Below are 17,616 nucleotides of genomic sequence, written 5' to 3' on the forward strand. Positions count from 1 at the left end.
GGGGCCGCTGACCGGAAGGCAGCCCCGGAAAACTTCCCGTGGGAAGAGTTCCAGAAATTGCCCAGACTTTAACGAGCCCCGCTGTGCTGGCTGCGAGCCTCAGAGGCCACCGCGACTCGCCTTGCCCGAATGCCAGCAATCCCGCCGAAGGACGGAGCCCTGGACTTGGAAAACATTCCCCGGAACATTTTTACAGATTTGAAAAGCAGGAAGGGAAAAACATTTCAAGCCGAAAGGAGAAGCCTCAGAGTCCTGGGGGCACCAAGGGGCCAGCGAGGTCCCCAGGCGCTGTACACACGTCCAACCTCCCTCCTCCACGCGCCCTGCTCCCCCAACCTCCTCCCATCCCTCCTTCCCCAGGCAGAACCCTCCCCGCGCAGTGGCCATCCCCACGCCCGCGCTGTGTCCCCCTCACGCCCCGTGCACCCACTAGCGCCTCCCGCGCGCTCCCATGCACCCCGACGTCGCGTGGGCGCCCCCCCCTTATCCCTCACCCCGGTTCCCACTCTCTTCTGCTCAGACGGCGTAGAGGAAACCGATCGGGGACTGGGTTCTTAGTGTTGGGGGCGCAGGACGTGGAGGGCGAGGCGGGGCAGGGCGGGGGGCGCGACAGGCCCTCGTGTGTGCGGCCGCGGGCTGGGCGCTCCCGGCCCTCGAGGCGGCGCGCGGAGTCCTCCTGCGGCCTCCAAGTGCTGCAGAGCGACGGCGAGATCACCAACATTTCTGAAACCACTTGAGAGCCGCCTCGGTGGCGGAGGCTGGGGGTCCCTTGCAAGTAAGCGAACGGGGCCCACCGCGTGGCCTGGCCTCCCCGGGGCCAGTTCTCGCGCCTCTCCGCGCCCCCTCCCCCAGACGATCAATTACCAGCCACCCTTCTGCCGGCAGCGGCGAGGGGCTGGCGGGCGGCCGCGAGAAAACGGCAGCCCGGATCACTTCTGCATGACAATTGATGGGAGGGAGGGCGCGGGGCGAGGAGGGAGGACCGCTGCGGTGTCCGTTTTCTCACCATGGTGATTAGGCATTCCGGCCGTAAGAGGAGGCAGCCGCCGCACAGAGCGGCGTGGAGCGCGGGCAGGGGAAGAGCGGGAGCACAACTACAGCGAGCCCAGCCGCCGGGCGAGCGGCGCGCCGAGCCAAGCCAAGCCAGGCCAGATGGCTCTGCAGCCATCAGGGACTGCTCCCGTCCAGCCTGGCCCCACTTTAGCTGTGCAAACATTTCTTTATCCCAACAAGACAATTAAACCCAGCAGCATGAAAAAGAGTCTCCATGACTGTGTTGGGAGTGAACACCAGAAACAACCACACTCATCACAGGAGTTCTTGCCCCCGGGGAGTAGGGGAGAACCCGGGAGCAGCTGAGGGAGAGTCAGGCTAGGTCTGGGCAGTCAGGACAGAGGGAAGCATCTGACCCAGCTCTTCTGGCGATTTGCTGACCCTTTCCCAGTGGTCATCTGTCCCAGCTGCAACCCAGAGGTGCAGCCTGGCCACCTGGCATGCCCCAAACATTCTCCCTAGCAAGAACAACTCTCCTAAAAGCCCAGTGTAGAGTCCCTGCCTACCCCAGTCCCAGAGCCCTTGGAAAGTATCCCCCCTCACCCCAGCCCTCCCCATTCCAGGCTGCCTTTGGCCTAGGTGGGCTCAGCTGATTTGATTGTTAGAACACAGGGTCTTCAATGATACATGCTTTTATATAAAGACACAGAGTACAAAATACCATCTCCTACTCAGGGCTTTTGGGACCCAAGAATGGCTGTTCAAGTACATCAAAGATGAGAGCAAAGCAGAACATCCAGGAGCTGCTGTGAGCCATCAGGTTTCCTGCCTACCTGTGACTCTGCCCGACCACAGTGAAGGTCAAGGAAAGAGGGCAAAGCCAAGCCACTTATGGTCAGTGCCCAGGGTCCATCCCTGGGGTAAGCCAGAAGACAGGGCCAGTCGCCACTCCACGTGGGCAGTTCTGGGCCCTCTCAGCCCTGTGGTGAGCATGTATACTTCGCCAACTCCAATCTGGGCTGAGTGGATAGGCTGGCAGGCTGGCCAAAGACTGTGTCACACAGGCAGGAATCTGGGCACAGGGGCAGCCTGAAGAGGACCATCAGGAAATGCACATGACAGGAGCCAGAGTGCTAAGGGGGTAATAAATGTACAGATTCTAACACAAGACAGCAGACAATACTTATCTTCCCTTTTGTTGTGAAGTTTCCTTAATGAGGAAATGTTTATTTTAAAGGCCCTGGGAAACATGGCTGTAGACATTTCATATGTAAAGCACACGTGAGCTATTTGTAATTGGTCCATAAATTTTAGCATTATTTCCCTGGACAATGAGCCTTGGGGACTGATTCAGGGAGTGACAATAAACAGGAGTTACCTCAGTCCCCTTCCTGGGGAATTATGCATCCTCCATGAATGTCTTCTCACAAAACACTTCTCCCATTTTCCAGGGCAAGTAAGTCAGTCCTGCAGAGTAAAGGCTGCTTGTTTTTCCATAGAGCACAACACCTCCCTCAGGAATCACCTGTGAAGCCAGGTGGATGGACAGGCAAGCAAACCAGAATCATCTATCAGGAAAGATGATGCTTGACCCAAATCACTATATTTCTGTCTATAAAAATGCATATTTAATCACAAAAGAAATCCTGCCTACCAGTACCCAGACTTAAGGAAAGAACATGTGTGCATTACACCATGTCTGCAGGCCTCTCTTTCCAGTGGGCTCACAAGTGGACATATCTGCATATTGATGTAGTGTGTGAGCAGGGGGTGGCTGCAACAGTAAAAACTGTCAGTGTTTCCATTATACAACTGATTTCTTAATGACCTAAAACTCAGTCATAAAAACTTCTGCTCTAAGTAAAGGACACACACCCCCATTCTCATCTCCCACCCCACCCACCAACAAAACTCTAAAGCTAAATGCTTACTTCGGAGTTTGACTGCTGCACTTAATTAAAACATTTAAAAAATATTTTATGAAAAGATATTTATATGAAGAGAACTGAAGAATGAGTCAACCATATCAGCAATTAACTCTGAATTTTAAGAATAAATATATATACATATATACACATATGTGTGTGTGTGTATATCAACCATATGTGGTTAATTTGGGCAATCTGGCAAAAGCACTGTATTCTATCACTCTGCTCATCTGAACACTTTCTATCCTCTGTCTTTTCATATCCCCATCCCCCGTCACTGCCCCCATCTGCCCCTGAAGCTTTCTCTCCCTTTGGAAGCAGTCTTGTATACTGTCACTCGATTATCTGAGAAATATTACTTATTTCAAAACGGTTCTGTAGGGAGGACCTGAAAGGCATCTAGTGGGAATAATCAGGCCTTCTAACGGCCCTTAAATATGTATTTACATAAAACAGACCATAAATATTCCGACACACGTCGGCATATGACAGGAGCCAAGAAAGCTGCTGCAGACTTTGTCTTAGTGCCTCTCCAACCCTTCCTTACAGAAAAATACTTCTCCTGCCTTCCAAAAATTCGCAATCAAAAGCACAAACGCTATCTAGTATGACCCAGTGAGGGATGTGCTAACCACCTAAGGTAAGGAAGGGAGTAAAGAGCACAACTCCAGGGTGACCACAGGGTAGCACAGCCTCCTTTTCACTTTGCACCTTTGTTTTTTATTAAAGATTAGTCACAAATGAAACTCTGGATAATAACGTGGGTGTACAAACACCCTCCCCTCACAGACACTCCTATAGGTTTTATGCTTGTGTACAAGAAAAGAAAAGGAGAACACAGGGTACTCTATAAGGGAAGACTATTTTAAATGAATAAAAGAGGAAAGGGACTCCAATTTGTATAACACCGCATTGGAAATAAAGAAGTTTCCCCACCCTTCTGATCAGAATCTCATTAATTTCAAGGTCAGAATTCCATTTCACTTTGGGAGACAGACTCATTTAATTTTTCTCCACCCAGGCGTATTCCTGTGTGAGGGATCCATCTCCATGGGGGATGCCACCACCACACAACGCAAACCAGGCAAACAGAAGAGTTATGGCTTTGACACTCAGAGGGGAATGGATATCCACATCTATGAGTTCTGACTTGACTAACAAGCTTCCTCCTGCTCTGGAGTCGGTTACAGGTTTGGGCTAAAAAGATAGAAAAACGGAGACAAGCTGGATCTGTTAGGTAAGAAGAAAGAGATCTCAATCTCCAGATGTTACTTTGTGGCATATTAGCTAAGAGAAGATTTCATTTTCAACTTGTATTTGGAGAAAAAAAGGGGCGGAATCTGTCACACCCTAACACAAAGCAGTTTTGGCTGGAGGTCACATTATAACTAGCCTTGATCACTTGCACATCACTGGACAAATGAAAACTAAAATAAAATAAAATAAAATGAACCAACACAATGCCGATACCTGTTCAGCAGGTATATCCAAGAAGCAGGATCACAAGACACACAAGTCAACAGAAAGTGAAAAGGTGAAAGAGAACCAAAGCCAAAGTGAGAGGGCAACACTAGCAGTAGTGCTGTCAGCCAGCAGCCTTCTCCCTTAAGTGGGGAGGTCTCCGGCTTACAGACGCTGACATAAAAGACACACTTGCAACATATTTCAAAACCAAAGAGCGATGGATTTACAAGGCAGGTTGATTTTATGATGACTTTTATTGAAAAGGTACGCTGGGTTTAGGCAGATGCCTTTTAGCGCAGGGAAGTTAACACAGTGCCTAATTCAAGGAGACAGCCTGAGGAAGCAGTGGCGACAGGGGAGAGAGCTGCAATGTCTCTATTACTCTCCTCGGCATCATAAAGAGGAGGGGAAAAAACGGTATTCGTGTTGGTGGTTATAGAGAGGATGGGAGCACGAAAAAATAGAGAAAAGGGGAAGGCAAACCTCAGATGTAGTTTTCTTAAGAAAATAAAATGAAGCAAATCTGAGAACAAAGGGTTGTGTGGAAAAAACACCCTCAGTTCATAAATTCTCACCAGGCTTGAAGAAAACTGCTCTGTCTACCCACAGCCCAAAAGCTTCAAAACACAATTATTTTCTGATTATATTAGAGCAAAAGATTGCAGGGTTCAGCACTCCTAGTCTACAAGTTCCAAATAAAGGTTTAGTTCCAGCTATAAGTGTAGCCAGAGCCCAACAAGGCACTTGGAGAACATGAGAAAAAGCTGTTTCATAAGCAGAAATTAATAATAGTTGTGAACATCAAATTTGGAGCAGTCACACAGGTCAACCGTGTCTAGTCCTAAAAGTGAGCCCCAGGATAAGCATCCAGCAAACCTGTGAAATCCCAAGAGAAGTCGGCTTTCTAGCCTTGCGATCGCAAGGAAAACACAGCTGTTTGAAATGCTTTATGGTGATTGACGACACCTTTGTCCTTCTCTGAAAAATAGCCTGATGTGGACAAGGGCTGAGAGTTGTGAAAATAGAATCACGTGGAGTCTGCTGGATGTGATACAATGGAAAAGCTAAAAAATAACACTGAGATCAGACAAACAACGAGGACAGCAAAGAGAGGAGGGGTGGACATGTTTCTTTAGGCCCCCCAAATTCCCTAGGAGCCGACACTTCTTAATGAAATGACATTCACTTCAGTACATCGGTGGCACCCCTCTTCACTCAAGTCCTCAGAGAATAAGCCCACTAGGGTCCGGAGAGAAAGGCTGTGCTGGGGCTAACTTGCCTCTGGCTACTTTCAGAAAAACATTTCAAGAACTATCAGTGCTCACTGATAAGAGACAAGCAAAGGTTAGCACTCCACAGCTAGTGAAAGGGAAGTAGTTGGCCCTTCCTATTACTAGGAGCATGCAAAACGCTACCGACCTGTTGAACATCACAGTGAGGCAGGGCTTACTGGGGGTAAGGGAGGGCTCGAACCAAAGTACTTACATCTGTCATTCCGATCCTCTGGGCTAGATGAGGCTTCCCGATCAGAAATGAGGCCAGAGACAGCAAAAATCTTCTTCCCAGTGTCGTCAACCTTTAGTGAACCGGGGGAGCTAGATGGCAGCTGTGTCCCAAAGTCATATTCCTTGCCATCTGCATCTGAGAAGCGCAAGTGGGGAGACTCTGTGTCATGGCAGTTCTTAAGTCGCTTGGCCGGCGTAAAGGCTGACTGATAGCTCTCCCGGTCCTCGGTGGAGGCAAAGGGCCGGAAAGCCCCCACACCACTATGATTCAGCATACTGATTGGGGTGCAATCTAGATTTGGGGGAGCAAATTGAGGGTGGAGGTGTAGTAGAGAAGGGGGGAAATCACGATTGGCAAAAGTGCCTGGCACCCCACCTTGCCGATGATACATAGAGGCAAAGGTATAGGAACCGTTGGTGAAAGGAATATGCACGTCCTTGTCAACTGAGACAGGTACACCAAAGGGTCGTGGCTGCTGACAAGGGATGGAAGCATCACGGCTGGCCTCAGCCGTGGATGCCAGGACCATCAGTGCTGGGGACGCCAGAGGGTTGGGAAGGTAGGATGAGTTCTCCATCTTGAAGGCTGCCCGGTGTAAGTCCATCGGAGTCTCTTTCTGTGGCCGGCGTTACACAAGAAGCAGTCTTCCCTGGGAGGGAGGCCAACCAGCACTTTGGGTCAGGGCAGGGAATATTACTGGGGAATCATTCCCTCCTAAGACCTGTAGAAACAGCAAAGAGAAAAAAAGAAGGGGGAGGAAAGTCAGGGGGAGGAAAAAAAGGGAAACCCCAAGTGATCGAAACACCATCCTTCTGGCTCACAGATGCTCGGGCAAGAGACACCACAGGCTTTAGGAGCCAGTGGGCAGCAGCATCAGACCATTTTCATTCAGGAAAATCAATAGACAACTTACTGTGATGTACGCGTAGCTGACTTTGGTCCCTACACGTTCCGGGTGAAATGCGCCTGAGCCCAGCAAAGAAAAAAAATATCATAAAACCTCCAAATACGATATTCCCTGAACAAATGAGCTTTGGAAGGCCAAGCCATCCAGTAGATTAAGTGGGGGTCTATGTTTTAAAGTGCTTCCACCTGCATCCACCACTCATGGCAGGCCTGATGTTCAGAGACCACATTCTACCTATACGATTCCCCACATATGCATCCTCTCTTCATCTCCCCTAACAACACCCTGATACTGAAATATCCCTAATTCAAGTTCATCTAGACCAGGAACACTTGTACATATTAGTTAGTACAAAGTATACACATGGATAAAAGATACACATTGGCACATACACACACACACATCTTCATGTATCATCTAAGACTGTTTCCAGAAAAAAGTCCTATGTGAACAAACAGCATTAACATTTATTTTGATGCACACCCCTCCCTAATCACATGGGCTTTCTATTTCTCTTTTCTGAGAAGGAACAAAACCTTCATCAATAAAATGCCTGGCGTCTCTGACAACATTTAAAACCATAATGGGCGCCTTTGGCATACGCTCTCTAGAAGCATCTGTCTTCTAAGGGCAGCAAAGAACAGATCGGTAATTTTAGTTACTAATGCGCTCACTCTTAAGTAGATTTGTAAACTGCCTTGGATTTGCCATTAACATTTAGAACAAAATGTTAACAACATTTCTGACTTATTTTGCTCTGCTTATTGGCCCAGTCAGAGCTGATGTCCAATAAAGGCCCCCGGAACAAATTGGAGTTCGGAGAGACTTCTTCCAGTTTCCCTTGTAAATTTAGGTTGTACATTTTCATAGTCACTGGTTCCATTCCAAAGTGTATTTTGAGTGGGGGCTGGGAGAAGGGCTATATATCAAAAGCCAGGACGACATAAGATGAATACCAGGACTTATTAGTGTTGAAAATATACACAAAATAGAAACCTAATGAAACTCAAAGCATAACCAAAAATCACCGTCTGCTACAAATTATACTTTTAAATTCAGAGTCATATCAGAAATAAAATCTACCTCGTCCCTTTTAAAAAGCCCACCTGGAGTATCTTTGGTATTCCCTCAAACAGAGAAACATCAGTTAAACGGTAGATGAATCCTCCTGGCTTAATGCAGTGCAAAAAGAGTATTTCCTTCTCCCATCCTGTAGCAGACATGTCAATGACTGTTATTAATTGGGAAGATGAGTGGACACCATCAGACTGCTTCCTCATTTGGCATCTTTCCTTATAGACATCATTGCTAAATTACCAGATTATGTATCTCACATTAACGGATTTTTCTCTCTTCCAAATTTTAAATAACTTTCCTGTCAAGTTATAGCAGTGCAGGGAATGATCTGCCAAGGACAGCCAGTTAGGCTGACAAGTCTGGGAATCCTGTTCTTGGCTGTTTTCTAGTCAGATTAATGGTCATACAACATGGACGCTCTGAAAGTGGGTCTAGGACTGTTCCAAGGGTTCTAAGCAGCTCTTCACAACAGAAATAGCTACTTGTCTATCAACAAGCAATATTATATGAGGCAAACTGGAGAAAAGAAATGTGAAGGGAGGAATGTTTCCTCCTCAAAATACGACGCCCCCCAGGATTCACTTGCTATTTTTACTTCCTAGATCACCTCATTATCTTAAATGAGTTTCATAAATTAGGAATCTGGTGACAGCACCGGACACTCCAACAGAACCTGGTGAATCACTCAACCCTGGTTATTCATTTGAAAACTTCATTACACTGAAAATAAATCAACAATATTTTTCCAGGCCACGTCTCTTTTACTTCATTGCGTGGGCGTTGGTCTCCATGGGGGAGGGGGGAGTGCTTTTTTTCTTTTCCCTTTTCTTTCTTACCCTCTCCTCACATTAACAACTTGTATAGATGAGGCTTCAGCTGACCACAGTCATTATGAAAATCTATAGTTAATACACTCCCAATGTCAAAATGTCATGGGTTTAAACAGAGAACCCAAAATAAGAAAACTAACTGACCCTCTTAATTAAAAAAATATGGATTGTAAGATAATCAGCTTGATGGAGCATTTGGGTGACTGTGAAGAACCCGGCAAAGGGAAAGTAAGTAACTGTTACTTTTCTGCCTCTATGCTGATTTTTTTTAATTTAGCACTTCGTGCAAATCCAGATTAAAATAACTCCAGCTATTGATCCGAGCAGTGGAATTGACATTAATTTTAGTTCACTTCTCACTTTGCAAAGGGATCAATAGGAAGTAATAACAGCTGACATCCCCGCTGAAAGGAGGAGAAAGAAGGGCTGAAGACAGAAATCGAAAAGCAACCAAATAAATCATCAGCTACTTTTCCACGGCATCAGACAAACTCCAAACAGATTGCAAAAAGTCTTTGTTGAATTAACTAAACAAGGAGGAGGGATCAATCCACGAAGCTAAATAAATTGTCTGGCAGGCAGTGAGGTTGGACGGAGGGACCAACAAATATTGAGTTAAAAAAATTTCAAATCCTTGACGTGATGGGTTTGGTTCAGTTCCGTATCTGTGGGAGTTTGTTTGTTTCTTAAATCACACTCCTGACCCTGGTTTAAAGTGATTGCAAAACGCCAGCTATCTGAATAATTAGTGAGATTACTAATTGCGTGGTTAAACACGCCAGAACCAAGACAAATGAAACGAAGACGTCCGCGTTTGGAACGTCAAAATGTCTGAGGCTGGGCTGATGCGCAGCGCTCCGCGCTGTGCGGAGCGAACTAGCCACTTTCGCACAGAAAAACCGAAAGCCCAAGAGAAAGTCTCAGAGAGTAGGTAATCTCCCATCCCATCCTCTGCCCATCCCGGTCCAAGGTCTGGGCTTCCTGACCCGCGCCCGGGATCGGCATAGAAGGAAGCGATCTATGCTTCTGCCCCCTCTGCCTCCGCCGTAGCTGAGAGCCAAACCCCTTTGCAAATGACTGCCACAAAGAAAGCTGCAAAGGGCTCTTTCCCGGAGCCGAGCTCAGGGCGCCCACCAAACTACGGCTCTGCTGGCAATTAAAATGCACACACAACACTCCTCTGCTTATTACAACAGGTGACATTTTTGTGGTCTCTGAACCGTTTCCAAAAGCCAGGAATTAAAATAATAGAACAAATTAAACCATATTTTTCCTTTGCATAAATAAACTTTTAAAAAATTAACAAGGAACTTAAAAAGCAAAGAACAATGGGAAATGAGGCAGAGTAGTGGGGGGTTGTTAAGAACGCAGGAAAGAATTTTTTTTTTTTAAGTTCACAGACTTCTTCGCTTGAAGAGAATTCCCGCACACCAAATGCCCAGGGGGTATTTGGAAACACCGCTCTAACAGAAATTTTACCACCATATGCGAGAGCTCAGGGAACATAAGGCTAACACAGTTCCCGGGCTAGGGCCGACGCCTGTGTTTCAGGCATGGCCGGGTATCGTCCCAGATTTGGACCCGGGTTCAGGCCCAGCTTGGCCAAAGGGTGCGAATCCGAGACAGCCCGGGCCAGTCCGAGAGTGCGGGGTCGCTGGGATACTGACTCAGCGAGCGGGTGCATTATTCAGCTCGGAAGAGTCTCGACTGGGAAAAAAAATCAACTCTTTTAGGGAAAACGGGGGAAGAAGAGGTGAAGGCGAAACCTACATAAACTTGGGCCCAACGCGGAGCCGAGCCCACTACTCTTTGGCCCGACCTCTCCCTCCGGCTCTCGGTTGCCTTTGTATATAGAATACTCCGGGTCCCAACAACCTCCGCACGAAACAATCTGCGCCCAACTTTGGGCAACCAAAGCGCCAGTCCAGGAAGAACCGACACGTGCAAGGGCCCCTGGTCCGCAGCCGCGCGGGGCCCGCGGGGCAGGGGCTCAGAGCTGCCAGCCTTCGACCAAAGTCCAAGGACCTCCAGCCCCCGAGCAGCCCCGCCCCGGGGGTCACCCGGGTCCCGCCGCCGCGCGCGCCACCGCTTCAGCCGGCAGCCGCGGACTCCTCCACTCCCGCTTCTCCTGCAAATGCGGACCGGCGCGGGGCAGCCGGGCCCTTCCAGCTCCTGGACTGCGGATGCGCAGTGCGGGAGGGAGGGTTCTGCGGCCCGCACCGCGGCCGTCCGGCCGCCGCACACCGCGCAGCTCGCAGAACAGGTGTGTGTCCCCGCTCGCTCCGCGCCTGGCCCCGACCCTGTCGCGACGCGGCGCCGCCCGGTCCTCGGCCTTCCCCAGCCTTGCCTCGAAGCGCAGCAAGCGAACTCACGCCACTTTTGCCGGGTCTCTGCGGGCCAGGAGGGATCGGCACGGAAGACGCCAGCACCGCTTTTCCTCGACGCTCTTTCTGCCTTTCCCCCCTCTGCTCATTCCCCTTTGCAGGAAGAGCCTGCGAGACGGAAAGAGGAGGCCAGGCAAGGCAAAGACCCCCTGCCCACTCTGCTCCCCCCAATCCCCTCGCTGCTTCCTCACTGCCGCCCTTTTTTTTTTCTTTATTTTTCCTTTCTCTCCCCTTTGCCCCTCAAGCCGAGTCCGGGGCGGAGGCGAGAGGCAAGATGTGGCTGCTGGGCGTCGTGGGCAGCGAGTGCGGTGCTCTCCCCCTCGGCGGCTCCCGGGGCAGTGGGCCGGCGCAGACCCCAGACGACCCGGGCCGGCCAGGTAGGGCTGTGCCCCCACACCTATGGCCCGGGCCCCATGCACCCACCCAGTGCGACGCGCGCCTGGCTCAGGGCCGGAACACGGGCTCTCCGCTGGAGCTGCATCCACGACCCGAGAATGCAGGGTGTGCTTAACGGGAAGCGAGAGCTTTTCCCCTGCCTCCTGGCTGCCCTAGTCCCCGCTACTTCGGGACTCCTGTGCGCCCTCGCCAGCTGGGGTCGACCTGGGCCGCGAGCCCTCGGAGAGGCTCCTGGACTGGGGGATGAACCGGGCATCCCCTCGGATGGCCTCACCACCGTGGGCGGCCTCGCCCGGGGGGCCACACGGAAGCTCTCCGCCCAAGTTTGTTGTGCCCTGGAAGAAAAGGCTTTCTCTTACAAAGCACAAAGGCGAAACGCCCAGGCCGAGCCCTGAAAAGCCCCGGGTTGGGGGGCGGGGTGGGGTGGGGGAGGCCGGAGGCTCCGGAGTGCGGTGGCGGGGCTGGGTTCCGGGCAGAGAAGGTCGCTCGGCCCGGGCTGACAAGCGCGGCGGCAGTGGCCGCAGGACCGCAGCGACCGGCGTGCTCACTGAAAAGTTTTGTTCTCAAGTCAGAAGAGAAATTGTTACTCAGTTTAAGGCAGGTCTAAGATAAAAATAAAACTACAAATAGAGTAGTTGAGTAGCCCTCGTCTCCACGATCGTCCTCCCGCCTTGCTCAGTAGAACCGCTGGGAGAGGGGGTCCCGACCCCGAAAATCCCAGGAGATCCCACGTGTCGGGCTACTCTACGGCCAGGCCGGTCCAGCCCAGCGGAGTGGGGAGTTTACCGGTGGCGTTTAGAACGGTCCGCCTCTATGCTAGCACCTGCCTCCTTCCTGCCCGAAGAGGATCCATCCATCCTACCCCACCTCCCTCCCTCCACACCCTTCACACCCGCCCCCGCTAGGAAAAAGTCAGCCGAGCACCCGGGGTCCAGGGCTAAACAGCCACTCCCCGGGTATCCCACGGAGCCGGCTGTGTGTGGGGTGGAGGCTGTCGGGGTAGTTTCTCATACGGATCGCCCCTTCTCCATCCGCCCGCCGCCTCGGGCTCCCCACTGAGTACCACCCAGCCCTGGCCTCGCCGGAAATCAACGCGGGGTACATAGGGGAGCCCGGAAATCACCGGGGGGTGCACCAGGGAGCCCGGCGAGAAGGCATTCTTGCGATCGACCCGAACAAAGTGGGAATGGGGCTTATTAAGAGATGGAGAAAAGAAGTCCTGCTCCCTTCCCTTGCAGTGCCCTCACCCTCCCAACTTGTCCAATTCCCGCGTCTGGTCCCTCCCCCTTGCACCTCCCCCCCTCCCCAAATAAAACACATTAAGGAAAACTCAAGACGGAAAGTTTGAGCGAGGCAGCGCACGGAGCGCGCAGGGCGCCGATGCCGAGAGGCTCCGTCGCGATGATCCAAGACGCGCCAGTCCGAGTCCCAGTCCCTGCCCCCGTCCAGAGGGAACCGCCCGAATCCCTAAGAAACGGACCCGGAAAGTTAGCCAGGTTCCTGAACAAGCCGGCCGCCCTCGCACCCACCCCTCTTGGGTACGCACACACGTCCACACCCCTTTCTGATCTCCATACTTGCCGTGGAAATTCCTTGGGAGAACGGTCGCACTTTTCAGGACACGGAGGGAAGCAGGCGGAGAGTGTGGTGCATGAAAAGTCCCAGGTTCGCAGAGCCGGCGGAGGCAGCGGCGGCGGCGGCGGCGGCAGCGGCAGCAGCAGCAATAGGCGGCTGGCCCCGGGTTTGTGTTCGCGAGCTGCCTGGGATTGCATGTACAGATCAAGAGACTCGGTTGGCGTGAGAGAAGGAGCAGTGCTGCCTCTCAGCGCTGGATCTAATCAGTGAATGAGCCTCCACTCTCCCAGGGACTCGGAGACACACACGCGCGCACACACACACGCACGCACACATTCTCTCACACTCACACACATACAGGCACTCTGAGCACTGAATACATTAGGGCACTAAGGGACTCTGGGAAATGAAGTCCAGACCCAGGGCACTCCTGGAGAACAGACCTGCTGGCCCTCACCAAAGAGCTTGGAAGTCTTGGGGTCGCGAGCCATTGTGAACTAAAGAGAGCGTTGGCTTTTGTTTACATCCCTCCTCCCCCACCCGCAAAGGTCTCAGTGAATGGTTTCGTGCTTGTTGTTCTTCCTTTCCTGAACCAAAAGGGACCAAGAGTAAATGGGCAAAGCTTGAAGACTGACATCCACTGCTGCTTAAATGACCCCCAAATCCTGGGTCCCTCAAAATCTCTGCCTTTTCCCAGAAAAATCTTACCTGCTGCTTTGTTCCTGGAATGCTTCTCTGGGTCTTTGACTATAATAATAAATAATAAATGAATATTAATAAAACTGTAACTTTTGGAGGAGGTGAAGGCCTAGTATAGCATCCAGATGTGAGAATAAAAATTTTTATTGGTGTTTTATTGATGTTTATATTACAGTTCATTCTTTTCAGATCATTTCATATCATCCTATAATTCATCAAACACAGAAAGATAAACAGGGGAAATGGATAGAGAACTAACATTCCTGAGTGCTTTCTAGGAGCCCGGTTATGAGACTAAATGCCTTTACATAATTTCATTTACTCCTAAGATTAATTCTGGAGATAATAATATTACCACTAGTTTATAGAAGAGGAAACTGGGGTTGAAAGGGTTTTGTAATTTGCCCATGAAAACGTGGTTAACAAGTCTTGGATAGCAGGTAGTTCTAGTTCTGAAAGCAAAGTTCAACCAAAATCAAATCCTGGTTTAAGAAGTCATTCCTGGCCGGGCGCGGTGGCTCACGCCTGCAATGCCAACACTTTGGGAGGCCGAGGCGGGCGGAACAAGAGGTCAGGAGTTCAAGACCAGCCTGACAAACATGGTGAAACCCTGTCTCTACTAAAAATACAAAAAGTAGCCGGGCGTGGTGGCATGCGCCTGTAATCCCAGCTACTCAGGAGGTCAAGGCAGGAGAATCGCTTGAACCCGGGAGGCGGAAGTTGCAGTGAGCCGAGATCACGCCATTGCACTCCAGCCTGGGTGACAAAAAAACAAACAAACAAACAAAAAAGTCATTCTTTTGTTTTGTGGTTAAGTGTCTAAAACCTCAGATTTCTCATCTGGAAAAAAAAAAGGGAGGGTGGGGAGAAATGGAGTACACACTGATAATCCACTTTACAGAGAACCACATAGGATTATAAATTGTCTAAAAAGAATGAGACTCAAAATCTCATTCTTGCTATTATTTCATTGTCCTTTTTACTTATGTTTAACATTAAGGTAGCATCTAAATATTAAGTATGTTTACGTATATGTGTGCTGTTGGTATTTTAAAATTTTAATTGGCAACTCTAAATAAATTGTTAATTTGATCACTTAGAGTTCTACATTTACGACTATTTCTATAATTCGTGATATCAGGATTATTTGTTGAGGAACTTTATTTTTATTTATTTATTTTTTTTGACATGGAATCTCACTCTCTCGCCCAGGCTGGAGTGCAGTGGTGTGATCTCGGCTTACTGCAACCTCCGCCCTGAGTTCAAGCGATTCTCCTACCTCAGCCTCCCAAGTAGCTGGGATTACAGGCATGCCCCTCCATGCCCAAATAATTTTTAGTAGAAATACGGTTTCACCATGTTGGCCAGGCTGGTCTCAAACTCCTGACCTCAAGTGATCCGCTTGTCTTGGTCTCCCAAAGTGCTGGGATTACAGGGGTGAGCCACCACCACGCCTGGCCTGTTGAGGAACTTCTAATCCATGTTTAATCATTCATTCATACACCAGCATTTATTATGTTAGGCTCTATTCTTTCCACTAAATTATTATTTCCTGCTGGATTGTAAACTTCATGAAGTCAAGAACCATGTTTGTTGCATTCTACATCATACCCTAAGCACCTTACAGCATCAGTCTCTTAGTTGAATGAATAAACAAGGATATAAAAATGAACTCCTGTCCTCAAAGAGCTCACCATCTAGTAGAGGAGACAAAGAAAGAGTTAGAAATCAATTTGATAACCACTATAATAAGGATGACCTTAGAATTTATTGATCTAACTGAGACAAGTTTGATGATAAAAAAAGGGACACTTTTAATAATTACACTGGGATGACAAATGTGAACAAGGGCCATCCTGGGCCAAGCAGGTTGAATGGTCACCCTAGCTACATAAGGTATTTCATTCATTCATTTAACAAGAATTTATTGAGAACACTCTTGCGTGGTGTGTTAAAGGAATTATAAGCCACTGATTTCCCTCAAAATTGAAATATGAAACATTGAGCAGCAAGAGATAGGGAGGAGAAGTGGGCCAAATCACAAAAGGCTTTGTATACTAAGCTAAGGAAAGTGGACATTATCCTATAGATGATGAGAAACCCCTAGAGGGTTTTAGGGGTGTGACAGGGTAGGATTTCTGTTTTAAAACAAGCACTAGTTGCTGGGTGGACAAGGTGGAGGTTAGACAAGAGGCAGGGAGGCCAATCAAAAAGTCTATCTCAAGTAATTCAGTTGAGATAAAGTAGGGCCTGAACCAAGGTACTGGGGCAGAGTGAGTGGAGAGGAGGGGACACATTACAGTGAGATCTAAAAGGTAGAATCAACAGGATTTAGCCATTTTAGTATGGTGGATGAAGGCAGAAGGAAGACTGTATATAAATCCTAAATAAGATTTTATTATTTATAGGAAAAGACGTTGTCAGTACTTTAATGTTTATCAGTAGTAAAAGGCTCCCTCAGACTAACTTAGAGAGTTCCCGTAGATCCAGTGCACATTCTCACAGATAGATGATACAGATAAGAAGGCCTGTTCAATCATCAAGCCAAATATTTTTAGCTGTTACCACATGCAGTGGTCCTCACTACGATGCAAGTACTCAGAAACTAGAATTAATCACTGTCTATAACAGCAATCTAAACGAATAAATTAAATGCAAATCCCTCATAAAATCAGAGCAAAATTATGTAATGCAAAATTGAATATGTAATACCTCACTAATTCACAGGTCATATGTCCAGCAACCTCAGCTATCCAAAACACAATGAAGCAGGAAATAAGCAAAAAGGGTCCCAGAATAGCCAAAATAAACATTACAAAGTCCATACACTAAAGTTAACACATTTCCCTCCTAGGAGAATTACACAAGCCTTCATTCAGAGCCGATTTATTCTTTCTTAGGTACAATTCTAATAAGCTTGATTATTTGGCTTTCCCATTCACAGCTGATTAAGATTGTCAAATTAAAAGGGGGCAGCCATTAAAAAGAATGATATAGACTAGGATGTATTGACATAGAAGGATACCTATTATATATTGTCGAGTGAGAAAAGCAAGTCATACAACAGTATGTATAATATGATTTGATATTTGTCCGTATACGTGTACACACACATTGACAGAAAAAGGCCTGTAGGGATACATTAAACTGTTAACAATGGTTATGGCTAGGGAGTGAGAGTGTGGACGTGACAGGGTGGGGGGTTAGACAGGAATGAAGGGAGGACTTTGACTTTTTACTCCATAGACTTCTGTTTGTTTTCAGTGAACATATATTAGTTTTGTAATTTTAATATCCGTTAAAACGTATATAAAAAGAGCAAAGGGTAGTGTTGTTAGAGCAAGAACACTGACAATGAGAAATGGTGACCGAACTATAAGAAGCAAGCACCATAACTCAAAAACTACAACAAAATAGGGTTATTTGGTGTGAAGGCAAAAAGCCCTATCCCATCAGTGCTCCCAGCGGATGTCATGAATTCCAACCAAACATACCCTGATACTTTTGGGGATAGGTCATCAAGGAACACATTACGCTTAGTATATTTTACTTATGAGAGTAAGCACACGTGTGAAAATATAGAAAAATAAATTCCTACCAAAATGATTTAAACAGAAGATTTTGATACTTTAAGAAGTAAATTTCAGTTGTCTGGAAAATATACTTTTGTGTAACACATCATTCCCTGAAGATGAGAAGTAAAGGAGATATCACTTTATATGAGAACAGAGGTGATGCAGAGTAAGGAATGGTCCACAAATTCAACAAACATTTATTGAGTGTCTACCAAGTGCCAGTCACTAAGAATAGAAAGATAAATAATAGTGCCTGCCCTAGAGAGGTTTATAGTCCAGTAG

General features: G+C 48.2%; 1 protein-coding gene across 4 annotated transcripts in view; it reads right to left on the reverse strand.

Moving 5' to 3' along the window:
• Positions 1–13,434, reverse strand: part of RNF220 (ring finger protein 220) — a 246,495-nt gene extending 233,061 nt beyond the window's left edge. For 2 of the 4 annotated variants that reach the window (XM_055347205.2, XM_055347195.2), the window contains exons 1-2: positions 13,063–13,333; positions 5,871–6,612 (exon numbers count right to left, since the gene is read on the reverse strand). In XM_055347205.2, the coding sequence (XP_055203180.1) occupies positions 5,871–6,495 (625 nt within the window). In that variant the 5' untranslated portion in view covers positions 6,496–6,612; positions 13,063–13,333. Of the gene's footprint in view, positions 1–5,870; positions 6,613–13,062 lie in introns of all 4 variants that reach the window. The other 2 variants (XM_019017104.3, XM_019017110.2) reach the window with 2 other exon arrangements.
• Positions 13,435–17,616: the final 4,182 nt, after the last annotated feature.

Source organism: Gorilla gorilla, chromosome 1 (genome assembly GCF_029281585.2).
Source record: "Gorilla gorilla gorilla isolate KB3781 chromosome 1, NHGRI_mGorGor1-v2.1_pri, whole genome shotgun sequence".
NCBI lineage: Eukaryota > Metazoa > Chordata > Mammalia > Primates > Hominidae > Gorilla > Gorilla gorilla.